At 39.5% G+C, this 26,857-nt stretch overlaps 1 protein-coding gene across 1 annotated transcript; it reads right to left on the bottom strand.

The window, feature by feature from the left end:
- Positions 1-1,900: 1,900 nt before the first annotated feature.
- Positions 1,901-26,857, bottom strand: SLC39A6 (solute carrier family 39 member 6). The gene is made up of 10 exons (XM_066353472.1): positions 26,714-26,857; positions 24,151-24,993; positions 22,511-22,694; positions 21,165-21,334; positions 19,706-19,924; positions 11,308-11,413; positions 8,499-8,876; positions 7,021-7,101; positions 4,559-4,749; positions 1,901-3,070 (listed from the first exon to the last, which is right to left on the bottom strand). The coding sequence occupies exons 2-10, from the start codon at positions 24,982-24,984 to the stop codon at positions 2,918-2,920; spliced, it is 2,316 nt and encodes a 771-aa protein (XP_066209569.1). The 5' UTR covers positions 24,985-24,993; positions 26,714-26,857; the 3' UTR covers positions 1,901-2,917.

Here is a 26,857-nt window from a genome sequence, read left to right as displayed (position 1 = left end):
GCTAAAAGCCCACGGTCAAGGCACATTATGAGAAAGCAATCAATGAACAGCTGGGGTGTCACAAACTGATGATTGATGCTTCTCATCTCTCTCTGTTCCTGTCTGTCTGTCTCTATCCCTTTCTCTCTGTCTCTGTAAAAAAAAAAAATGTACAGTAAGTCTTAGGGTCCAAAGTAGATGGTCTTTCTCAGAATGGCTTTATTTATTTTTGAGACAGACAGACAGGAAGGGATAAAGATGAGAAGCATCAATCTAGTTGCACCACTTTAGTTGTTCACTGATTGCTTCTCATACATGCCGGGGGGGGGGGGGGCGCTCAAGTTGAGTCAGTGACCCCTTGCTCAAGCCGGTGACTTTTGGGCTGAAGGCAGTGACCTTGGGATCACGTTGATGATACTATGATCAAGCTGGCAAACTAGTTTCAAACTAGGGTTCTCAGAGTCCCAGGTTGAAATTCTAGCCACTGTGCCACCAATAGTCAGGCTCAGAATGGTTTTATCAAGGTTACTCCGAATTCAATGAGCACAATGAATGTTCTTTTTTTCTAATCCCAGAAACTCACAGCAAACGATGCCTTGTTTCGGAAGAGGGGAGAATTTTGCTGTGATCATTTTAATAGACTATTTTTGAGTGAGCATTTATATTTTTCCAGAAAATTAACCCATAAAGTTTTCAGATAGTCTGCTTTTATGATTTCTTAAATCTATCTCTATTTATGCCTCCTTTTTCACTGAAGACACTTATTTGTACCATTTCTTTTTCTATCAGTCTCATCTATCCCCCACACTCCAAATCAGCTTTTGGTCATTTTAACCTGCATTTTCCTCTAATCTCCCTTCTCCCCCACACAGAGACATGGAAACTAACCACTCAGATTTTCTACACTTCCACTAATAGGTTCACAAACTATTGTTCGTATCCATCCTGTTTTGTGGGTTGGTCCAGCACATCTTCCACCTTCAGAATCTCCGTGAAAAGAGCAGGTACAAGTCTGTGTACCCAAACTCGAGGAACATTTCCACCTATTCCAGAACTTCTTTACCTTGCACTGATCTAGCTGTGCCATTAGAATAGGTGTGTGGGCTTCGGCAGCGGAGCACTCACTCAGCCAGAGGAGATGCTGTATCTCACCCTTTTAGGTACTTCCAATCCAAAAATTCTCTGGTTACCATCCCCATCCCCATCCCTTTTACTTGGTTTAGGGAGTAAAATGATGCTCCAGTTGTCTCTCAATAGGTCCTAGGAGGGGTACAGAGTCTTGACCAATTATTTCTTCTGATTCCTAGAATTAGGGTATTAATGCTTCTTTAGCTTAAGGCTCTGGTTGTTTTTAAAAAAAGGGGGGAGGATAGCATGGAACAAACTAGACTAGTATTTTCTGAAATATGCTTTGTGATAAAGAATTTTAATTGGAATAAGACCACCCAATACAATATAAATGAATTGATAAGTATACTATAATCTGTACTGTGTTGTTTTTATTTATTTATTTATTTATTCATTCATTTTTTTTAGAGGAGACAGAGAGAGAGAGAGAGAGAGATAAAGAGAGAGAGAGGGAGAAGGGGGAGAGGAGCAGGAAGCATAAACTCCCATATGTGCCTTGACCAGGCAAGCCCGGGGTTTCGAACCAGCGACCTCGAATTCCAGGTCGACGCTTGATCCACTGCACCACCACAGGTCAGGCAATCTGGACTGTATTGAAGAAAATCTGCTATCTCAAATTCACAGAAATGGAAAGGAGACTGGTGGTTACCAGGCTCTGTGGTGGAGGAAATAAGTCGTTTACTGGGTACAGTTTCAGTTCAGCAAGGTGAAAAGATTCTGGAAATCCATTGTACAGCAAAATGAATATACTTAAAAATGGTTAAGATGGTTAAAAAATATCAGACATCTAATATCAGGCTGATACGGGGATTTTATTTGGTAGAAAAACATCTAGAGAATGCCACAGATGGCCCTAGCATGTCTAAAGTACTACATATAAACATAACAATTGCTTATGTCAACACTGAAGCACTGAACGATACCAAAGTACTTCTTGAATCCAGAAATCAAATTACACTCAGTACGGTTTTCATGTCTTCACCTCAAAGTTCTAATACGCTGACATTTAGTAAACCAGATAACCATTCAATCATAACTTTGGACAATACATAAACTTATTCATACTCATTTGGTGTGTCTCCACACAAATATTTTAAAATTCAAATTTCTTGGACCAGCAATATAGTGCTTGAATTCATTAAATATATTTAGACATTTCCATTATACAAAGTTAAACATACAACTATATTAGTAAAAAGTGCTTACTGGTTTTATGGGAACATTAATACTCTGACAAAAATGTTTATAAATGTACTTTATACTTTACTAATATTGCCTTTTCAGTTTAAATCTAAATTAACCTTCTATTTTATAACCACATTTTTGATATTTTTGTAAGAAATTTATGTCTTCTTAATCCTTACATATTTTCCCCCTTAATTCTAAGCTTATATGCAGTACAGCTCTATTGGTATCTTAGGCTTCATGCGTATCCTTAGTCCTAAACACCAGCAGTTCTCCAGAGCCAGAAATCCAGCATGGGAATTACTGTATTAAATTAGTTCTAGAAAAAAACATTAAAGACATTTTTCCTGAAATATACAGAATATGTCATGCCAAATTTCTTGTTTATACAGTAAACTGGTAAAACTGGTAAATTGCACATATAGTTATAGTCCCCAAATAGAATAACTTAAATATTAAAAAGTACCTTTACCACCATAACTGACCTTATAAGCGTAACAAATGGTAATATTCAATACAAAAAGCACAAAATCCACTAACCTTAAATGGGGCATATCACAGCATACCCTATGACCTATTCAAACTATAGACAGCAATTTAAGCTTCTCTACCATTTATATCCTAACTAGAAGTTTATACGAAACACAATTTTATGTTCAAATATGGAAATAAGCAACATAATTCCAAAACCCAGAAGCATTCCAGCATTCTGTAAAAGGAAATATCCCCAGCGGCTGCATCCATGGTCACTAGCATCATTGTGCAGCATCTCAGGTACCTCAGAAAAGAAAAAAGGGAAGCGACCTTTAAGGTTTCAAAACTACAGATTGGTTTTTATAAGCTTTTGCAGGACAGTATATTCATAATATATGAAGTTGGATATACTGAGTCAATTCCTTAAAACATGACTGCATACATACTGATTCTAGCTAATAATGTCACATAGTGTTTCATAGCAGTTTTAGTAACAATGATTATTTACAATTTGCTTAGCAGGTCAAATTTATATTGGTCCAGTTTGTTCCTGCTTCAGTTATAGCCAGTATCTGAAGTGAATATAACGCATGGCTTACCTGAGTTCAGATATATAGGAACCTTACACTATATAAAATTTTAGGCCCTAGCCAGCTGGCTCAGTGGTAGAGCGTTGGTCTGGCATATGGATGTCACGGGTTTGATTCCCGGTCAGGGCACACAGAAAAAGTGACCATCTGCTTTTCCACCTGCCTCCTCCTCCTGCAGCCATGGCTCGATTGGTTGCGGCACATTGGCCCCAGGCGCTGAGGATGGCTCCATGGAGCCTCCATATCAGGTGCTAATAATAGCTCGGTTGCAAGCATCGGCCCCAGACAGGGGTTGCTGGGTGGATCTGGCTGGGGAGCATGTGGGAATCTGTCACTATCTTTTCTCCTCTCACTTGGAAAAGAAGAAAAAAAAAGCAAAAAAATTTTAGCAGTAAGATTGGTGGGATTGTTATGTGTACTTTGATGAAGTGTGACTCCTTTTTCCATTAATAAGGAACTTTTAAGGATTCTTTTTTTTTTTTTTTTTTGTATTATTATTATTTTTTTCTGAAGCTGGAAACGGGGAGAGACAGTCAGACTCCCGCATGCGCCCGACCGGGATCCACCTGGCATGCCCACCAGGGGGTGATGCTCTGCCCCTCCGGGGCGTCGCTCTGCTGCGACCAGAGCCACTCTAGCGCCTGGGGCAGAGTCCAAGAAGCCATCCCCAGCGCCCGGGCCATCTTTGCTCCAATGGAGCCTCGCTGCGGGAGGGGAAGAGAGAGACAGAGAGGAAGGATAGGGGGAGGGGTGGAGAAGCAGATGGGTGCTTCTCCTGTGTGCCCTGGCCGGGAATCGAACCCAGGACTTCTGCACGCCAGGCCGATGCTCTACCACTGAGCCAACCGGCCAGGGCCTTTTAAGGATTCTTAGTAGACACAGCATACCAACAATATGTGGCTCATGCTAGGCTCCTATAAATCTATACACAATTCAAAGTATGACTGCTGAGATTTTCCTCTCAAAAAGACTTATCAGCAAGGGTAAATATTTCTATGTATCTTCACACACATTAGGCAGGATAAGAATATGCTTGTGATCAACAACCAAAGATAAACTCTAAAGGAACTATATTTTATAGGCTACCTTGTTGAGTATAGAATGACTTCGTTTCACTATTGCCTTAAAAAAAATAAGGTTCCAATAAACAATTTTTCTATTTTATTGTTAGTCAATACTAAAATTTGACCTTAAAAACTTACCATATCAACCAGAGCAACATACATGAATAAGCCAGCAGTAAGTGCAAATATCCACATAGAAACATTTTCAGCATAATGACCAATGAAAATTCCTGTTGCCATTCCAAGATATGCCAGCATGGCTGACAAAGCATTATAAAGAACAGCTTGCTTAACCGTCATGCCAGCCTTTAGTAAAACAGCAAAGTCACCTTAACAGAAAACAAAAAAAGGAGACAAAATAATTGAAAGATCATTTTTAAAACACATACAACCAAGAGATTGCACAGATTTAAGAAATTCTCCACCTAATTGATGGTGGTGCAGTGTAAGAGCACTGACCTGGGGCGCTGAGGTCCCAGGTTTGAAACCCCAATGTCGCTGGTTTAAGTGTGGGTTTGCCAGTTTGACTGTGAAGTCATCAGCTTAAGTGTATGATCATCAACATGAATCCAAGGATTCTGGCTTGAGCCCAATGCCACTGTCTTAAGCAAGGAGTCATTGGCTAGGCTGGAGCCCCCCCCACCCCAATCAAGGCACATATGAGAAACAATAAACATGATCCCAAAGTCACCAACTGAGCCCAAAGGTCGCTGGCTTGAGCAAGCGGTCACTGGCTCAGCTTGAGGTCAAGGCATGTATGAGAAGCAATCCACGCACAACTAAAACGATGCAATTACAAGTTTATGCTTCTCATTTCTCTCCCTTCCCATGTATCTCTAAAAACTATCTCCAATTTTTTAAGAGGAATAAAAGCAACAGTGTAAATCACTCTATTAACTTTATAAACTAAGATTTTTTGGGGGGGTGCAGATAGAGAGAGAGAGAGAGAGAGAGATAAGGATAGACCAGACAGGAAGGGAGGGAGATGAGAAGCATCAATTCTTCGTTGCGGTTCCTTAGTTGTTCATTGATTGATTTCTCATATGTGCCTTGAAGGGGGAGGGGGGGTTTGCGTAGACCGAGTGACCCCTTGCTCAAGCCAGCAACCTTGGGCTCCAGCTGGTGAGTCTTGCTCAAACCAGATGAGCCCGCACTCAAGCTGGCGACCTCAGGGTCTCGAACCTGGGTCCTCCACATCCCAGTCTGACGCTCTATCCACCTGACCACTGCGCCACCACCTGGTCAGGCTAAACTAAAATATTTTATTCAAAGTTTTTCTTTTTTTTTTAAAAGATGTACTGATTTTTCGTGGTGAGGGGACGAGAAGTAGTTGCTTTTCACTCTAGCTGTTCACTGTTGCTTATTGTATGTGCCTTGACCAGGTAAGCCCAGGTTTTTTATTATTTTTATTTTTAGAGAGAGAAAGTGGGAGGAGAAGTGGGAAGCATCAACTCGTAGTAGTTGCTTCCTGAATGTGCCTTGACTGGGCAAGCCCAGGGTTTCAAACTGGTGACCTCAGCATTCCAGGTTGATGCTTTATCCACTGTACCACCACAGGTCAGGCCAAAGTTTTTCTTAAGGCTCCCATTTTGTTAATGGGTGATAAATACCATAAACTTACTATTATTATGCTCTGTACTGTCTTCAAGATCATAATTGGTCACAAAAAGGGAGGGTGGAGAACGCATATGAATTATCAGCAAATGATAAAGGCAATTTATAATTAAGAGTTAAAGAGTCTAATGTTTTAGTTATAAAAGGAGAAAATGAGTCAAATTAAGATGGGACTAGTTAAGGCTTCAAACAGAGAACATAAACCAGACACTGATTATATGCACTAAGCAGGCAGATGAGAAGCCTTCTGAATGGCAGAACACATGCCAAGGAACAAAAGTGCAAACAGTGTCACTGGCGTGTGCAAACGTGTCCATAAGAAAAAAAAACAAGGACATGAACTGGGATCCAGAACAACTCTGGGAAGGTTTTTTTTCTTCAGCTCCAATGACACTCTCTTTTTTAATGTAAGATGATTCATTTGATTCCTGTGGTCTGATTCATATCACATGTATGAAGATAATGACCACTGAGGTCAGCAGCATGCTGGTATGAGAGAATATTTAATAGGAACTGAAAGTGAGAAAGGGGCGTAGGGATGTCTTTGGCAACCTTACACAGGAAATAGTGTAATTGTACTTATAATGTCAGAATTGTGGCTAGAAACAAACTTACATTCACTAAGAAAATTAAGTTAGCTAGATTAGCAGACTTATGAGAAGGCATAAAAGTTATGAGGGAGCTTGATGGAACTATCATTAGCAAAAGCCAGCCCTGGCCGAGTGGGTCGGTGGGAGAGCATCGTCCCAGGGCACCTAGGGTGTGGACTCCATCCCCAGGACACATGAGAAGCAACCAATGAGTACACAACTAAATGGAAAAACTAAGTGGAAGAGCAAGTTGATGCTTCTTTCTCTATCACTCCTGTCCCTCTCCCCCCCGCTTCAAAATAATGGAAAAATTAAAAATAAAAAAAACAAAACAAAATCTAGTGACACTTGGTCAATTCAGCCATCTGAAAAATACCATTTGTATGGTTCTCTTACCTAATTCATGAGGCAACTCGTGACAAAACACAGCAACAGAAGTACTCAAACCACTTGATAAACCCTCAGTGAAAGCAGCACCTGTGTAAAAATCAATCAGAAAAAGACTAAGTTATTTTGTGGGTGTGTTTTCAAAAATCTTACCAGAATACAAAATGAGGTAAAAGAAATAAACTACATTCTGGTTGTGAATAAACAGAACTTTGCCAACTGCATTCTGTATCTCAGATTATATTCAATTAGATTTAAATTTCCCAATGGAGCACAAGGTAGTATGATTAAGAAGGGAAGGTTTTATTATGCCTTAACAGTGATTAGATGATCCTACACAAACCTGAGAAGTAATTGATACTGCATAAAACACTTAAAAATGTAAAAGAAACTGATTTAAAATGTTTAGGGGAAAAACTCAGCAGTTAAGAATACAAATTGTTGCCTGACCAGGCGGTGGAGCAGTGGATAGAGCATCAGACTGAGATGCAGAGGACCCAGGTTCGAGACCCTGAGGTCGCCAGCTTGAGCGCAGGTTCATCTGGTTTGAGCAAGGCTCACCAGCTTGAGCCCAAGGTCGCTGGCTCGAGCAAGGGGTTACTCAGTCTGCTGAAGGCCCGCGGTCAAGGCACATATGAGAAAGCAATCAATGAACAACTAAGGAGCCACAAAAAAGAATTGATGTTTCTCATCTCTCTCCCTTCATGTCTGTCTGTGTGTCTGTCCCTATCTGTCCCTCTCTCTGTCTCTGCCACAAAAAAAAAAAAGAAAAAAAGAATACAAATTGTTTCATTGGCCTCCAAGGAATTCACTACTAATCAGACTTGTTTACATTCATTCTTTCACTGTCTCATAAAAAGATTTGATGACAAATAGCTTCCCTCCTGTTAAAAGCTAATATTTGATACAACTTGAATCTTCTCCTCTGTTGCTTATGCTGTGTGTGGCACACAGCAGTGCAAGAGCTCTGAGCTCCCCGGGAGCAGAGGCTGGGCTCCTCTCAGCTGTGGCACAAAACAGGGCTGTCTCCTTGGGCAAGGGGTTCACCTTGCCAGGCCTCAACTGCCCCTACCTGTAATTATTTCTATGGTTCCTTTCAACACTAAGTTACTGAAATTTGGAAGTATGCTATTATCTCTTAATTGTAGTATAGCAAAAACCCTATAGTTCTTTGGATAGAGACTGGAAACTGAACTTATAGAATATACGATTTCTTTATAGCATGAGAGAAAAAATGATATTCCTTTACCTAAACAGTGTTTATATCACAGATAAGAGAATTTAAATGTATAGGGGAAAACACACATGCTCCAAACACACTGAGACCTTGCAAATTAAAACAACTTTTGGTAGTTATAATTTAGGCACAGTTATAATGGCTAGACACAGTTCCTTTCACTTTACCGAGAATTTCATTGTCGAAGTAGCCAAAGAAGAAACAACATTTTGACAATCAACCAATAAGGAGCAAATATGTAGAGGTATACCAATAGCTAAGCCATCGCTGAAATTGTGCAGGCCATCGCCCATTATCACCATCCACGCCAGTGTGGCGATGCCGGCGTCTTTCAGTTCCTCCCGAGAGTAGCGCTGACTGTGACTGTGGGGGTGGTGGTTTTGGTGGTGGTGGTGATGGAGGATGTGATGGTAGTCATGATGGTGGTGAATGAGATCGTCTGACTGGCCCAGAGTATCATGGAAATGTGAGTGGCATTTATTCTTGCACCCTCTGGGTACGTATTCATTATAGACTTCTTGTGGATGAGCATGAGCTATCATGACCTCTTCTTCTTCCAAGATTGCTGGCTGTTGAGAATCGAAGTGGGAGGGCTCTTGTGAGTCTGTTTGTAAATAGCCTTCAGGTCCTAGGCATAAACAAAAAGATCAATACAGTCAGAAGGCTTTGTTAATGTGCTTAGACATATTTCAAACATTCTCATTAACCATTAAAGTAAAAAAAAATCTTAAAGTGGACCCTGATCTGTGGTGGCGCAGAGGATAAAGCCTCGACCTGGAACGCTGAGGCTGCTGGTTCAAAACCCTGGGCTTCCCTGGTCAAGGCACATATTGGAAGCAACTGCTATGAGTTGATGCTTCCTGCTTGTCATCCCACCTCACCCCGTCTCTCTCTAAAATTAAATAAAATCTTTAAAAAAAAAAAAAAGTGGAGCAACTCTCTCACATATGCCTGAAGGACTACACATTAGAGTATTAGTGGTGAAAAATATTAATAGGTTTTAATGAATTTTAGAAATTAAATGGTCTAATATATCAAGAACGAATTTTAAACAGTAACTTTCAATAACTAACCTCCCCAGATCCTCCCTTAATTTCTTCCGCCTCCTTACATTTTAAAAGATGAGTGTTATCCTGATTATAAAAGCACATACTTATTTTAGAAATACTTAAGAAAAATACTTAAATTGAAAATTAAAATAAAACATAATTCTGTTGTCTGACTTTCTCCTTTTTGAGGGCAAAATTCAAGGGAAAACAGAAGAATATGAAACACCATCACCACCAAGATCCATTTATTATCTATTTGTACAGAGAGAAGTAAATTGCAACAATAAGGTTTTGTTTTTCCTTTGTCCTGTACACTGGTATTGCTTTTCCTGGAAGCAGTCTGGACACGGGGGTCCCGTTGTAAAGCAGGTATTTCCTCTCATTGTTATATATTTCACTGGAGTCCATTAAAAAGGTTTGAGAGAATAGATGGTTGCATGAAAAGGAGCAAAAACATTTTACTTTCTCTTTAGAGAAAGACAGTATGCCGGAAAACAAAGAGTAGACAAAGAAACAGGCAGCAACAAATCAAGTTTTTTCCTTTCCATGGTCAGCAACTGTCTATTGACCACCAACCCTGGGCCCGGCACCCTGCTAGGCTCTGGTTACCACAATGGAACGAACGACAATGTCTGCTTTGAGGAAACTTATGTTCTCGTGGGAAGAAAGCTGGTTAACAGGGAACTACAGGTATAAATAAGGTAATTTAAAGCACTGCAAAGCATGAGAAGAAAATAGGTAAGGGGAACAGGATAGAGAGTGAGAAGAAAACTTTGTATGTGGGTGATCAAGGAAGACCTCTGAGGAGGAGATATCTGAGTTGAGACCTAAACAATAACAGAAGGGATATATGTGAAGATCTGGGTGAAGAGGCTTCCAAGAAGCAACACTGAACAGTGAATGCAAAGCTCTCAGAAAACCTGGTATGCTCACAGGGTCAAAGGGCCAGCAGCCGGACAGAGGAACAATGAAGGAGAGCCGTGGGCGGGGTAGGGTCTTGAAAGTCAATGTGAGTCTGGTTTAAAATTTTACTCTTAACTGACCAGTCCAACAAGAAATGCAAAGCTAACAGTCAAATTACAGGAAAAAGAGTAACTTTGCACTGAAAAAACATGATAGATAATTAACACTGCCCATATGGGACAAAGAGCATCGTGTCAGGTGACATATCATGTGACTGAAAGGGATACCAGTTTGTGGTATTGCCACCAAAATTGATCAAGCTTTACATGTAAAAAAATATTAGACTCAACATCTGACCTAGATTGTACTCCAAATTAGTGGTTTTCATCAACCCTTTTATACTTGGGGACTGGTGAAAATAAGAGAATTATTTTGGGGATCACTAAGGCAGAACTTAGACTAAGATCATTGGGTCTATAATCTTCATGTAACATCAGGGTGGTTAACGCTTTCGTGGACTGGCACAAAATTTCTGGCAGACCAGTCCATGGACCAGCCCTGTTCTAGATCGTTTTTTTTTCTTTTGAGGGAGGGGGCGTATAAAGGAATTAAAAACAATTAGGAAAACATGAGTAAGGTCTATAGACTAAATAATGGTATTGTATCAGTAGTAATTTCCTGATTTCAATAACCAAATTGTGGTTATGTAAGAGAATGCTCTTTTTTTCCTTAGGAAACAAATGCTGAAGTGTGTAAGGGTAAAGAAACACCACGTCTGTAAATTACTCTCAACTGGTTTACAGAAAAATGTGTATGTACGTGTACAAAGAAAGAGAAAATGATAAATAGAGGCAAAAAAACTGGGGAATACAGGAAAGGGACCTAAGAATTCTTTGTATTATTCTTGAAATTTTTCTTTAAGTCTGAAATTACCTCAAAATAAAAAAATTATTTAAAAACTATAAACATACACAGAAACAACCTACTCACTGACAATTAAAAGAAAAAAATATGAGTTAGAAAGAAAAAGGGGACATGGTCTCATCTCTTCCATCAGTCCATGCAGAGCAATGAGCTCCCTCCAGCCTTCAGATTCACAGGACTTACGGTCATCTGTGTCTACTTTCTCCTCATTTGTTGAAAGTTGAGATTCGTATTTGGACAACTGCTTCTTAATCTCCACATCATCATCATTTTCAGGTTTTTTCTGATTCTAAAATAGCAAGGGAAAGCAATACTTTAAAATAGTTGACTTGCTTATGCACAGGGCTTTAAATAAACACTTAGGCAAAAGATATAGAAAAAGACTGCAGAGTAACAGACCTCCAATGGAATAAAAGCCTATATTTTATTTTAACCTAGCAGTGTGTGCCAGGTGTAGTAAGTGTTCAAAAGGTTAAGGTCAGTGCCAGTAATATGACATCCAGAAAAACTACATTCATCTTTCTGAATGTGCCCTAGGTCACCTACTCTAAGTGAGGTTTGAAATAAGCAGCACAGCAGTCCCCGGGGAGCTTGTTAGATTTGCACAATCCAGGACACACCCAGACTTAATGAATCAAGTGGCGGTTTTTTAACTAGATCCCCAGGTGATTCATGTACACATTAAAACTGAGCTTTGCCTCAGGTTATCAATTTAGAACAAGCTAGAGGCATTTTCTTGAGACATTTAATGATCTGTTAACCAATCGCTGGGTTTTCTCTAGATCTCCATTGTACGCTGAAAACCCATGCTTCCCATACATTTTCCAGTCTAAAAGTACACTGTGACAGTGATATGTATTTGTTATTACAACTAAAATACTTTTCCTATAATAAAACACCATTAACAAGTTTTCTCTTTTTAAACAAATCTCTACTAGTTAGCCTCAAACTTATAATTAGGCTTTTAAACCACAATACTTGAGATATTGTTCCTATTTCTGAGGCCAAGCATAAAGGTCACTGTTTGAACAATGCTGCCTGTGTATTATCTACTGACATAGAAATAATATTCAAAATATTAAAAACATGTAGTACCTTTGAATATGACTATCATACCTAAGATTGCATTCTAGTTCTAAAAATGTAATAAAATATCTATATACTCTTAGGTTTGTGGACAAAAATGGGGCTCTATAATAAATCTGATGAGTGCAGTGACTGAAAGTAACCTCACAGCATGATCTGATCAGGTCATAAATTTCTAAATGGGCAGGTCATTGTGGGTGGTCCTACCTCCAGCCTCTAACTTCCCTGGTAAAAGGTTATCTTTGCTTTAAGCAAACCTTGTCCATTGTTTTTGTGCATCTACATTAACACACATTTAAAATGCCTCTTTCTCAGACCCCTTGGAATGGAACTGGAACCACCCTCAACAGAGCACAGAATCCTGTTAACGATGCTGTAATCTACTCAGAGATCTCCCTGCCCTGCTTTATCTCACTTCATGTAAGCTTCAGTATGTTCCCTCCTTAATTTCAAATGCGTCAGAGGCAGTAAACTGGCATTCTGGAAAGCATTTTTCTCAGTCTGTTGCTATACTGTTTCCAGGCATGTCCTGTTTGTCTCAGATAAATTCTAATAAACTAAAAAATTTTCTACAGCTTTGGATGGTCTTATGTCAACAGCTTTTAAGATTTTTTAAAGGCAAGTACACAAACAAATCATTATACCTATCCCTAATGTGTCTCAGAGAATGTATTTAAATACTTGTTGTAAAGCCAGGGGGCATGGCTAGGGCCACTATCACAGCAGCCCGACCCATGCAGGTTCGCATTGGATTCAGACAGTCGGTAAAGAAACAACGGAGCCACAAACTGATGGGCCATAGTCTTTAATCCTAGCTTGCACCCGGCGGGCAAGTAAAGACACACACTGGGCTCCAAAACCCACTCACATTCAGTGCTCACAAAGCCACTGACTTATCCGAGTTTCCTAGAATCAAAGGTTTCTAGCTCACCAGCCTTATTCTCCTCAGTTCCCCATCTCCTTCCTTATCCCAGATACAAACTGTACAAACTGGCTTCTCACTCAGCACTCCGCCATCTTGGCTGCTTTTCCTGGCCTCCTCCACGTGGCCTCCTTCTGCTCTCTGCTCTGCTCTCTCCTCTAATGATAATCTCAGGAACCAAGAGCACAAACTCTCGTTCAGCCCCCACTTTATACTGTAGCTTCACAACCTCTAATCCAATATACAAAATAGGGAAATCTCTAATACAAAGTCACTTCTCTGAGGCATGATTGGATTGTACCACCCCACATCAAAAAGGGTGGGAAAGGCTTAATCCCAAAACCAAGCCCCAGGCTACAAGGAGTCTCAACAGACATTAATATCACCTGGGTGACGGCCTCAAGTGGGCAGCAACATTTTTAACAAAGTGAGCATAATACATTTTATCTGCCCAACACTTGTGAATATAAACAAATTCAGGGAATTTTAAATCACTTTACTTGATGCTTGTAGATTTTAATAAATTTCTTTATTCCTTCAGTATTATGGGCCTATAATGTTCTCTATGCTAAATGCTGGCAATATACTGTAAAACAAGATACATAAGGTCTCTGTTCTCATGCAGCTTATCCCCAACAGAGAGGGAGGCTTTATACACATAATGATTACACAGTTCTCTGATTGCAACTTTCGATACATTTACAAAGAAAAAACACAGAGTGCTATGAGAGTGTATAACAACAAGACCATAATAAGTGCTAGGACAGGACTTATATATCAAGTCCTAAAGATGAGGAGGGTTTCCTGGGGAAGGGAAAGGGAGGTAGAACTCTAGGCAGGGAGAAGAGCATGGAGGAGGGCCAGGAAGGGGCCGGCCCGTCTTGACTAGAAAGGAAGACATTGTGGTTAGGGCCTCCTAGGTCAGAGACCGGGTGGCTAGAGACCCGACAATGCACGACTGTTAAGAGTTGTGGTTTTGTCTTAAAACCAATGAGAAATCACTAACGAATGGATTTTTAGTGGAGTCTATTTCATCAGATTTTCATTTAAACAAATCACTCTGCCTAAATTAGAAGACAAAATAACGTCGACAAGTCAGTTAAGGAGGCAACTACTGCCACCCAGGTGGGAGATAAGGGTAAGGTGGACTAGAACAGAAGAGGGAAGAAAGACACTAGATATATTTAATAAAACTAGGTTGAATATGAGGAGGTGGGAGATGTTACAGATGATTCACAGGCTCCCAGCATGAGCAATAACCTTGCTGGTAGAAAGTTTGATGTTGAGTTACTGTAAGAGTCTAACTATCTATAGCAAATATGAAATGTAACACTAACTTGAATACAAAGATTTCAGACTGCCAGGATGGCAAGTAAACTAAAACTATGACATAAAGGAGTGCAGGATGGATGTCTTAAGGAAAATACTAGGTAAAATGTCCTGTTATGGGCCTCAAGAACTTTCAATACTTACATTAAAATAAATAGTTCACTTTTTTTCTTTTTGAGGAACCAAATGAGATTAAAAATGTTAAATAAGTAAAACTAAGATCTGGATGCCCTTGAAAAAAGATACTTAATGTATTCTAAAAAGGAAGAGAACAATGTTTGCAGAACTCCTATGGGACGTCTTTACCTAGAAATTATGCTTACTTGTTTGTCGTTTAGTGTTTCTTATACATTCAGCAACTATTTTTCAATCATCTCTTATGAGCCAGTAACTGTTCTAGGCATTGGAGATGTAACAGGAAACAGGCAGAGGTTCTGGCTCTTAAGAGCTTACTACATTCTAATAGAAACTATATTACTTTAGAAAAAAGATTATCTAACTTTGTCTACAATCAACAGTAATATAGTATGCACTATACTGTAATATTATTGCTGTGTTTAAAAACATTGGTCATGACAAAAGATTGATTTTACAACTAAGAGGTTACAACTAGAGTTTGAAATATAGTGTTCTGTATTAAATCTTAGAGAGTCTACCATGTTAAAGAGTGACAGATTAAAGAAAAGTTATCTTTAAGTTAATTTAAAAACTAAATTGAAATGATAATGTTCAATAAATTATGGCATTTTAAACAAAAAACGGTAAAACAAACCAACTAACCTCCACTCCCCTCCAAAAAAAATCCCCTAAAAATGATCTTTTGTTTCCTTAGGGTAAGAATAATTCTAGAAGAGGTTAGGGGATGGTGAAAAAGATAAAGGGATTAAGAAGTACAAATTGGGCCTGACCAAGCAGTGGCGCAGTAGATAAGAGTGTCGGCCTGGAATGCAGAGGACCCAGGTTCGAGACCCCGAGGTCGCCAGCTTGAGTGCGGGCTCATCTGGTTTGAGCAAAGCTCACCAGCTTGAACCCAAGGTCGCTGGCTTGAGCAAAGGGTTACTCGGTCTGCTGTAGCCCCACGGTCAAGGCACATATGAGAAAGCAATCAATGAACAACTAAGGTGTCACAATGAAAAACTGATGATTGATACTTCTCATCTCTCTCTGTCCCTGTCTATCCCTCTCTCTGGTTCTCCCTCTGTCTCTGTAAAAAAAAAAAAAAAAAAAAAAAAAGAAGTACAAATTGGTAGTTACAAAATGGTCAATAAAATTGCAATAACTGTGTATGTGGTACAGGTGGGTACAAGAATTATTGGGAGATCACTTTGTAAATTATATAATTGTCTGACCACTATGCTGTACACCTGAAACTAATGTAAAATAATACTAAATGTCAACTATAATTAAAAAATTTAAAACAAAAATAAAAAGAGTGGCAGAAAGCCTGGGAAGATCACACAAAAAAGTAAAAGTAAATAATCACAGCATTAGAGAGGTCACAACAAAAGAAAATGTTTTTCTATTTTCCCCCAAAATTTTCCAAAACTTTTCTAATGAGCATTATTTAATTTTGATCCTTTATTCTAAAAATAAATAAAGAAATTCTTTTTAGAAAGCTGAGTGTGAAAGAATAATTCTAGAGAACATAATGGAGAAGGACATTTCCTCAAAGCAGTCCAAGCAAAGCAATTGGGGACAATAGAAACACAAATGACAAATGACTTTCTGGATTAATAATGAATCAATTGTTCTTTTTTTTTTTTTTTTTTTTTTAAGATTTTATTGATTTTAGAGAGAAAGGGGAGGGAGAGAAAGGATAGGAGATGGAGAAGGAATGGGAAGCACCAACTTGCTTTTCATATATGCCTCGACCAGGCGGCACAGTCTCGAACTATTGATAGCAACCTCAGCATTTCAGGCTGTTGCTTTATCCACTGTACCACCATTGGTCAGGTTAATAAACTATTCTTTTTTTTTTTTTTTTTTTTCCAGAGACAGAGAGAGAGTCAGAGAGAAAGGGATAGATAGGAACAGATAGACAGGAACGGAGAGAGATGAGAAGCATCAATCATCAGTTTTTCGCTGTGGCACTTTAGTTGTTCATAGATTGCTTTCTCATACGTGCCTTGACTGGGGGGCTACAGCAGACTGAGTAACCCCTTTTTCAAGCCAGCGACCTTGGGCTCAAACTGGTGGCTTTGCTCAAACCAGATGAGCTCGTGCTCAAGCTGGCGACCTTGGAGCTCGAACCTGGGTCCTCTGCATCCCAGTCCGATGCTCTATCCACTGCGCCACTGCCTGGTCAAGCAACTACTCTTATTCACTACTTTTTTCTATATTTAGGTCCAGGAAAGAGAAGTTTTTTGTGTTTTTTTTTGTGGGAGAGTCAGAGAGAGGGATAGATAGGGACAGACAGGAAGGGAGAGAGATGAGAAACATCAATTCTTCATTGCGGTTCCTTAGTTGTTCATTGATTGCTTTCCTTTCTCATATGTGCCTTGACTGGGGGGCTACAGCAGACCGAGTGACTCCTTGCTCGAGCCAGCAACCTTGGGTTCAAGCTGGTGAGCCTTGCTCAAACCAGATGAGCTCGCGTGCTCAAGCTGGCAACCTTGGGGTCTCGGACTTGGGTCCTCCACATCCCAGTTTGACGCTCTATCCACTGCGCCACCCCTGGTGAGGCAAGAGAAGATTTAAGATACGCAATTTGAGCCTGAGCAGTGTGACACAGTGGATAGAGTGCTGACCAGGGACAGGAGGTACCAGGTTCAAAACGCCGAGGTTGCCAGCTTGAGTGCGTGATCATCATGATCCTAAGGTCATTACTTGAGCCCAAAGATGCTGACTTCAAGCTGAAGGTCACTGGCTTGACCTCAGGTTGCTGGCTTGAGCCAGGGATCAAGGCACTAGCTTAGCTTGAGTCCCCGGTCAAGGCACATATGAGAAGCAATCAATGAATAACTAAAGTGACACAACAACAAGTTGATTGATGCTTCTCATCTCTCTCCCTCCCTGTCTCTCTCTTTCTCTCAAAAAATTGCAATTTTTAAAAAAACAACAAATACAAAAAAATCCAACCCCTTCAAAAGTATACAAATAAAACAACCAGAACAAAAACAAAAAAAACAAGAAACAAAAAAAATGATTTACAATTTGAGAATTTAGTGAATATAAACGGAATAAGGGCAACTGTTTACAGGACTGAGAAAAGGTCTGTCTATTCTCTGGTTCATACAAGCACTTGTTTCCCACAGTGACTGAGAATCAACTAAGCAAGTTTTCAAATGTCTTCAAGCCAGTTACACTTGTTATTGTAACCACACAATTTAATTACTATGTGACGATGGTGAGAATTGTTATTTCTATGAAAAATAAAATTGAATGGGTTTAAAAGATTCAAACACAAGTTGCTTTTTTTAAAAAAAGGGTATCAAATTATATAAAGTGACTACTGCATAAAATTTTAAAAATTTCTGAAATCTGGATTCAACACTCAAAATACCCTTATAAGTATGTAACCTCTGACTCAATTTTAGAGAAATTAAAATTGAAAATTGTAGATGAAGCAGCATAGCTGTAGAAAAAAAAAAAATCATCGCCCTGGCTGGGTAGCTCAGTTGGTTAGAGCATTGTCCTATATGCCAAGGTTGTAGGTTCTATCCCAGGTTAGGGTACATAAAGAATCAACCAATGATGGCCTGACCTGTGGTGGCGCAGTGGATAAAGCATCTACCTGGAAATGCTGAGATTGCCAGTTCAAAACCCTGGGCTTGCCTGGTCAAGGCACATATGGGAGTTGATGCTTCCAGCTCCTCCCCTCTTCTCTGTCTCTGTCTCTCTCTCCTCTCTCTCCCTCTCTGTTTCTCCTCTCTAATAATGAATGAATAAATAAATTAATTTAAAAAAAAAAAAAAAAAGAATCAACCAATGAGCCTGACCAGGTGGTGGCGCAATGGATAGAGCATTGACCTGGGATGCTGAGGACCCAGGTTTGAAACACCGAGGTTGCCAGCTTGAACACGGGCTCATCCGACTCGAGCGCAGGCTCACCAGCTTGAGTGTGGGATCATATACATGATCCCATGGTCGCTGGCTTGAAGCCCAAGGTTGCTGGCTTGAGCAAGGGTCACTCACTTTGCTGGAGCTCCCCAGTCAAGGCACATATGAGAAAGCAATTAGTGAACAACTAAGGTGCCACAACAAAGACTTGATGCTTCTCCTGCTTAAAAAAAGAAATCGACTAATGAATTTATAAGTGGAACAAATCAATGTTTCTTTCTTTTCCTCTTCTCTCTCTAAAATCAATCAATAAATAAAAATTAAAAAAAGAAAAAAATCAGAACTCCAACTCAAAGAAAATCCTGGTCAATACCAAATGACCAGAATAACAGTGTACAGATGTTTTAAGTTGAATTAAAATATCAAAGATGTGTATGTGTCATTTTTACCGTTAGGATAGTCTTTTGAATGACTTGCCCAGTCACATCAGATAAAAGGCAGATAACCACATAATCATATAATCATAACTACCAATGAATATTGATGGGTGTATCCATAATACTTTTTTCTTAAACCACTTTATTGGGGTATGATTGACATATAAAAAGCTTTATATATTTAATGTATACTACTCAGTGACTTTGAGAATAAATATACACCTATGAAAACATTGCCATCATCAAGGCCATTATCATGATGGTTCTGATCTTTAAGGACCCACTTGTGTTTGGTCATTTGTATAAATATATATATATTTTTTTTAAATAAAGTTTTTCTTTTCTTTTTTATTTTATTTTTTTAATTTTATTTATTCATTTTAGAAAGGAGAGAGAGAGATAGAGAGAGAGAGAGGAGAGAGAGAGAGAAGGGGGGAGGAGCAGGAAGCATCAACTTCTATATGTGCCTTGACAGGCAAGCCCAGGGTTTCGAACCAGCGACCTCAGCATTTCCAGGTCGACGCTTTATCCACTGCGCCACCACAGGTCAGGCCATTTGTATAAATATTAATCCTTGCCTTTCTCGCCCTCTCGTGAGTTTGAAGGGAATTCTGAGGATAGACAACTCCAGGGTTATAAAGATACAGAATAGCTCTCCATTAATGCCTCTCAGAGCAAAAAGGATTTCAAGGATACCCAAGCCCCCTCAAACAAAGATCATCGAACCTGGACAAGCTCTGCTAACAGTCTAGTTAGAAAACTACTCTAAATGTCTGATGCATAGTAAGTACTCAGTATGCTTTCTTACCTTTTTCTTCTTATCTTTAAATTGCTTGATCAATGTGAGTACATGTTCAACAAGAAACATGAAATACAAGCCTCCCAGAGCTGTTAGACCCTTCCATGTGGAATCAAAATAGGCACTTTTTTCTATGTTTTGAGAAGACAGATGACTGAATAGAGGTCCTCTCTTCATTTCCATTGCTGTTTCTTCATGGCTGTGACTATGATGGTGACTTGCATGAGACTAAAGGCAAGAAACATGTACTTTATAAATTTATTAGTTTACACATGAGAAATATTGGCTAAGGTCAAGTTTAAATAGTTCAGAATTAGACAGTTAATGGGATACTTCGGAATGATAAGTTTAGGATATTAAAAATAAAATGACCGAAAAGCAGCCAGCTATCTAGAGTTTAATGAACATAATGTACTATGGCACTTAGCAGATTGGATCTGTTGAGTATAAAGATAGATAACATAACCCAATGATCCTCATAACACATAGGTAGTAGGTATTTTCAATGTTCGACAAGTTACAATGGCCACAAACAACAGGGAATGGCTAGATTTACCAGGCCTATAAGTGCGTACTGCTCACACTCCTAACTGAACAGCTCATTCCCGTCATAAGTACATGTGCAAGAAACCTAATCTGTGCAGTGAACCTGGCAAGTCCCTGAGATACAGGGTACTGCCTCAGTGCCCTGCAGCTGAGTGCAGGAGCTGCTAATACTGCACGTTAGGAAATCGGTGTGGCATGCACACAGAGATGAGACTGGAGGTGGTGGTGATGTCATACATAGGGTATGCCCCTTGCACACATCACTTTTGTGCATCAGGTATTCCTGAACATCTGTCAGGGAGTTTGTCACAGCAAAATAGTTCTTTCACATTAGATAAAGCCTGGTGAAAAATAATCCAGGAAACCCCTCCCCCCCTTTACCTGCAAACCTCTAAAGGAAATTCAGAAAGTGAGATCCAAATATTTTCTGCCTGTGCATCCATCCCAAATATTTAATGGAAAAGCAAACTCACTTTACCAAACTTGCTTTATTTAGGAATTTACTTGTGCCACAAAGTGTAACTTTAAATACACACATAAACACAATTCTGAAGAAAAATCCTTAAGTTTCTTAGATACACAGTCACATTTTTTTATTTCTGTGGCAATTATACTTACTAACATGCAAGCATATAACTCACACTGTTGCAGTGTGCTGCAGTACTAATATTTGAGCAGAATCCATCTCCTTTATTAATAGGGTTCCAAAGTGTTAAATTAGTCTGTATTTAGTTAATTCTCTTTAAAAAGCAAAAAAACACAGCTTTTGGTTACCAAATATATTTTAAAATCAACTCCTCTAAAACAAATTTCTAACCTTTATACATATCAATACAAAAAATTCTAGTACAAACCAAAAACAATATATATTCTCAATGCTGAATGATACAATACTCTATTAGGACAAAACTACCATACTTACATGCGGAAGAAGGTGTAAAAAAGCATCACCACTCAATGTCCCAACAGCCAATGCCACAAGGAAACTCAGGAGAAACTTGAAAAACACCCGATTCATGAGGGGCACTAAGATGACACCCAGTAAAGACAGGAAACTGATGATGGAAATGGCTATAAAGCCACCAACCCAGGCTGTCAAACAAAAAAGAGCGAAGGACAAAACATACAACTGATAAACTGTAAACAACTTGTAAAATAGTGTGGCAGTCTTAAAGAAATACAAACTCAGTGGAATAAGACTGTGGTAACAGAGCAATAACCAACAAATGGACTCAAACGAACAATCTGAGCTCTCCAGAAAAAGAGCATAAACCTAGTGGAATATCCTTCAGCTGGAGAGAAAGAAGGGAAAAAACTGATAAACGAGGATGAACTCTAGCTCATTTGGGAACAGAATTTTCAAACTCCTGTAACACCTAAAGTATAAGAGAGAAAAAAAACTGGGGGGGGGGGAGTGGGGAAAGGGAAGGAAAAATAAAAAAGGAAAGAAAAGAAAGGAAGACAGAGAAAGAAAAGAAAGAGAACCAGCCAGTTAGCTCAGTCAGTAAGAGCATTGTTCTGAAACACCAAGGTTGTGGGATCAATCCCTGGTCGGGGAGCAATACAGGAAGCAACAAACAAATGCACAACTAAGTGGAACAACAAAATGAATGCTTCTGTTTCTCCCTCCCCAACCCGTGTGTGTGTGTGTGTGTGTGTGTGTGTGTGTGTGTGTCTCTCTCTCTCTCTTTCTCTCTCTCTCTCTCCCGCTCCCTCCCTCCCTCTTCCTGTCTCTCTAAAATCAATCAATAAAAAAGAAAATAAAGAAGAGGGGGGAAAAGAAAAAGAAAAAAAGAGAAGGAAACGGAATTCAGTAATTTCCTCAGTAAAGAATGCAATTATTTCATTCTAGTTTTACGAGCACTGAAACTCTACACCATGGCAGAGTTTATCCTGAATTAGTCTCCTAAACAGCCGAGATTAACTTTGAACCTTCTTCCCAGTGTGTCTATATATAAAAAGTCCAAATTTCAGATAACTTTGACATTTCCTGTGGGATGACCTCAGGCCAGTTACAACCTATGCTTTATTTTTATTTACTTTTTAAAAGATAAGGTTAACACAGGCAAATAACAAGCTAAGGTTTTTTGTTTGTTTTGTTTTTAAGAGTAAGGCTAACACACTTGTTTTCTTCACATTCAAGGCAGAGAACAATTGATATATCTGAAATAGTGCTGAAAAATGAATAGGTTTTTGTAAATGTAAAGAAAACTATAATATATATGTATCTATTGGAAATTATTTTTACATATAAAAATGCGATTTTACCTATTTGTAAAGAATAGGTCTTTGGAGGGATTTCAGCTTTCTTTTCACTTGTTGTATGAATCAGACACGATCTAGAATCAATTTGATTGATAATGGCTGGGCAGAGATAGTTGAACTCTGTTGCATTCAGCAAAACCTGGATGCCCATGCCATGAGATGTCAGCAGCTTTGATGCGTTGAAACACTAAAGAAAAAAAAGCAGTGAAAATCATCAGAAGGCATTCCCACTAGAAAATCTGAAAATGTTGTTTGATGACACCACACCCTTTCTCCTTAGGGAAGCTACTTAATTTTTTTTTAAGTTAACACTAATTGAAATCAACTTTTGTTTTAGGTACTTGGGAACTTGCCTCAAACTACCTGGAGGTACCATGCCACAATAGTGTTATCTCATCTCTCTGCCTCCTACATCTTCACAGAAAGAGACACATCATTAGTCACCTAGGGGGAAAGCCTCAAGTGAAATAAGCTTGAGGATAAATGAACATTCACAAGCCTGTTAACTCATTGTATAAACCTATTAAGGAAATGAGCTTTAATTTTGAGATGGGCTTCATTAGAGATTGAAACATGTTGTTTTAGTACCCCACGCCATTCTACCTGGCCTATACAAGCCCCAAACACGTCACTCTTTCAGCAATGATCATACTTGCAAGTTAGCTCAGTTATGACTACACGCCTAGCAAAATAATGCTCTATAAGAGAACATTAAAGTATGTATATTACTCTCGTGCAGGGTAGGGTTGATAATAAAACAAACCTGTACCAGCAAGCAACTGTTTCAACAATTAGATGAGTAGTTTGAAGAAAATCTTCTGAGTAATCTAAGCTCCTTCTATTCCCCCAGAATTGGTGGTGGTAACTATTTCTCATTTTCTGTTCAGTTATTTTAAACTCCACCAATTCTTTCTTGGTTAACACTACTCAGAACAAACTTTATTACCAGTGTTGCTACAGGAATGACCATAAATAGGTTTATCCCAAAATTAATAGTCATATGACGATCTGAAAGAAGTACTTAAGTTTTGCTTACTAAACATATAACAACTAATTCTTGTTTTTGACATTTTTCAGGCAAGACAAACTGAGTCCAGTCTGGAAGTCTAATCTAGAAAAAAACATGAACTTCACTGCCCAGACATTCATTTGTCCATTGTGTTGTTCTTGGTAGCAGTTTCCATTTCAATCACTCCACAAGTCATTATGATCTCTTTGCAAGGAGGTATGGCTGTTCTTGAATTCTCCAGCCTCTTCAACCACACCTTTCCCTAAAACATGGATTCGAACTCCTACATTTTCAACCTCCCATCTTTAATTAATATTCATCTTTAAAGACTTTTTCCAAAAATAACTTTGATATCTGCTTTCTATACGTATTTTAAATTCCATATTAGGAAACAGTTTTAGCAAGCAGCAGTATTCTTACTGGCCCCCTGCCCCCATTTATTATTATCTTTTTATCAGAAACGATTACAACACAGTAGGAACATTTTGGGCCAAGTGCCTTGCTGAAAATGGAAATTCTTTTTGTAATAACCTCGCCATGTTATTTTTACCTTCAACTCCTCTGACTAAAAATGAAATGGCAATGACAGGACAAGCAGGAATATTGAGTAAAATAAGATCAGCACTCATCTTACCTCCTGAGTATTTTCATTTGTATTTCTGGAATACATAAATTCTTTCCTGGGCTCACTCACAGATTCGTTTGTTTTCCTCCTAGCTGGCCGGCTTCCCCGGCTCTTTTCTGTAATACTGGGTGCAGTGGAACTGCTTATATCTTTGGGGAGAAGTTTTCCAGGTTTTGGAGTTTCTATTGTCTCTAGAAAGTGAGTCCCTTCAGAGACAGCATTATACACAGTTGAGGTCACTTCACTAGCACCAACACCATCCTTGATTAAAACACTCCTTCTACTATTGGCATGCTCTGATCGGCGAGATCCTTTCCCCTGGTTGTTCTTAGGCTCTTTACCAGAATTATCAAACTCATGTTCTGGGCAAAGAGGTTTCCGATTATTTTTACCGGAGGTAGCATGATTATGGTGAGAGCGGTGATCATGGTCGGAATGGTGATCATGGTCGGAGTGGTGATCATGGTCCGAGTGATGATCATGGTCGGAGTGGTGATCATGGTCAGAATGGTGATCATGGTCGGAGTGGTGATCATGGTCAGAGTGATGCTCGTGGTCATGGTGTATATGAACTCTTTTAATTTTATCTATGCCTATATTCTGAAGCAATTTTCTGAACCCTTCAACTGACAAGGAATTATTTTCTCCATAGCGATGGAAAAGCTGCTGTAGATGATGTCGCCGTGTGATAACTGCCAGGTGAACATTAATGCCAGATTCCCAGTTTGGAATAATTTTCTCAGTGGTCTGAGGGAAGGCAGTTGCTGGTTCTAGTTCACGAAGGGGATTTGTGCCTGACAGAGTGAAGGTCAGGATGAAGATTACAGATAAACTCCTTGCCATTGTACCTTCCTAGAAAAAACATAAAAAAGAAATTTTGCCTTCACTTCTGAAATAATTTGAATTAAGAAATTTCATGCTGAACATTGATGTCTAATCAAATCAATGTTTACAGAGCATCATTTAGTATGACTAGTGCAGTGTTAGGTGCTGTGAAAATATGGAAAATAGAGTCCTCATTCTTACCCTTTCCATTACCAAATCACGCAAAACAACTGGAGAACTGCAGTGTTAAAAGACTCTGTAATTTTATCACTATAAAAGCAATCCAGACACTTGGAGAGATCCATGTGGCCACAGCCATATTGGCAACTTCTTATTGTGTTGAGAACAATGATTTAAAACAAAGGAAACTACCTCTACCATCATCATTTCATAAAACAATTATTTTAACATCAAAAGAAGTAGATATGGCAATCTAAGAATAATTCATAATTTAAAACTCTTCTTAAACTATACACAAATCAATTTTAGTCTTCTTTCCCCCAATACCTCTCTTCAAAGTCACCCAATTTTTGCCAGTTTCAGTGTATGTCTGAGGACATTTTCTATGTATACTCAAGCAGATGTGAACTTAAACCACAGAAACAGGGCTTTTCCTACTCAAAAGTGACATCTCTGCATGTCAATACATATAGATTAATTTCATGCTTTTGAATGACTGCATAATAAGGGCTCCTTAGGAAAATTAAAATTAATAAAAAAAACTATATTATGTTGCTATAAATCAGTGAAAATTTTATCATAGACCAACATTCACCCGGACAATGATGTCTGGATTTAGGAATTGAGACTTGAAAAGCAGAATTCGTCTGACCTGTGGTGGCGCAGTGGATAAAGCATCCACTTGGAATGCTGAGGTCACCAGTTCAAAACCCTGGACTTGCCCGGTCCAGGCAAATACAGGAAGCAATTACTATGAGTTGATGCTTCCTGCCCCCCTTTTCTCTCTCTCCCTCCTCTATCTAAAAGTCAATAAATAAATTTTTTAAAAAGAGAAAAGAAAAGCAGAATTCAGTTAATGGGAGGGAGATATAGTCCAGATAGGTGGATAGACGGGTAACTCAAGACTCAAATGTCCAGTCGTCACGGAGCTCACCAGTCTTCGGCGAAACAAAGAAGCCGGGTTTTACAGTATGAGAGAGCAAGGGCATGGGGCAGTCTACCTCTATCACTTTCAGGTGTTCTTCCTTGCACCAGGAAAAGCTGGCAATACCTATTTACAGGGTGACTGAGGAAACTACATGAAAAGTGCTCCAAACAATGTCAGCAGTGTTGCACAGATAGGAGCAGTGAATATGGAAATATGTAAGGACCATAGGGCCAGACTCCTAAAAGAACAGTCTTCGGGACCTGAAGTTATAATGGGCAAACGAGAGCCAAATCAATCACAGGAGAGGCATGGGGCGGGATGGGTTGGGACAAGCACAGACGGTACGCTCAGGGGCAGCTCCGTGCCTTTCTCCAGGGAGGATGCTTAAGGCGATCGCGGACCCGCAAAAAGCCTAAGGAAAGGGTCTGGAGAAAGAGACAAGTAGAGAAAAAGGGGGCACACCACAGCTTCTAAGGGCTTTTTATTTTTTAAATACGACCCTACCTTTGAATATGAAAGTCATCCGTTGGACCCCGAAGTCATCTGTGCATCCCAAACTGAGAAGCCCGGCCTCTACAGCCCGGGGGATTCCCCTTTCTGCAGCCCCCCCCACCTCCCGCCCGGACCTGCGGGACTCACCTCTTCGCGGCCTCGCAGTCCCACTGCCCGGCCCCGCGCGCAGGTTCAGTTCCCCGCAGGCGGTCCGGAGGGTTCAGAACCGGCCCGTGCTTCTCTCTCTCTCTCTCTCTCGAAACCTCTACAGGGTACGGAGAAACGGCGATC

This window comes from Saccopteryx leptura, chromosome 11, assembly GCF_036850995.1.
Source record: "Saccopteryx leptura isolate mSacLep1 chromosome 11, mSacLep1_pri_phased_curated, whole genome shotgun sequence".
In the NCBI taxonomy this organism is placed as follows: domain Eukaryota; kingdom Metazoa; phylum Chordata; class Mammalia; order Chiroptera; family Emballonuridae; genus Saccopteryx; species Saccopteryx leptura.
The sequence above is the reverse complement of the archived record's forward strand: the minus strand, read 5'-3'. Positions and strand labels throughout refer to the sequence as shown.

Excerpts from the sequence above, each read along its gene's own strand:
- SLC39A6 (XM_066353472.1), bottom strand. The coding sequence starts at position 24,984 with ATGGCAAGGAGTTTATCTGTAATCTTCATCCTGACCTTCACTCTGTCA. Across the intron at positions 19,925-21,164 it reads TTTTACACCTTCTTCCGCAT|TCTCATGCAAGTCACCATCA; the intron begins GTAAGTATGGTA and ends TCTTGCCTTTAG. Across the intron at positions 8,877-11,307 it reads GAAAGTAGACACAGATGACC|GACCTGAAGGCTATTTACAA; the intron begins GTAAGTCCTGTG and ends GTTTATGCCTAG.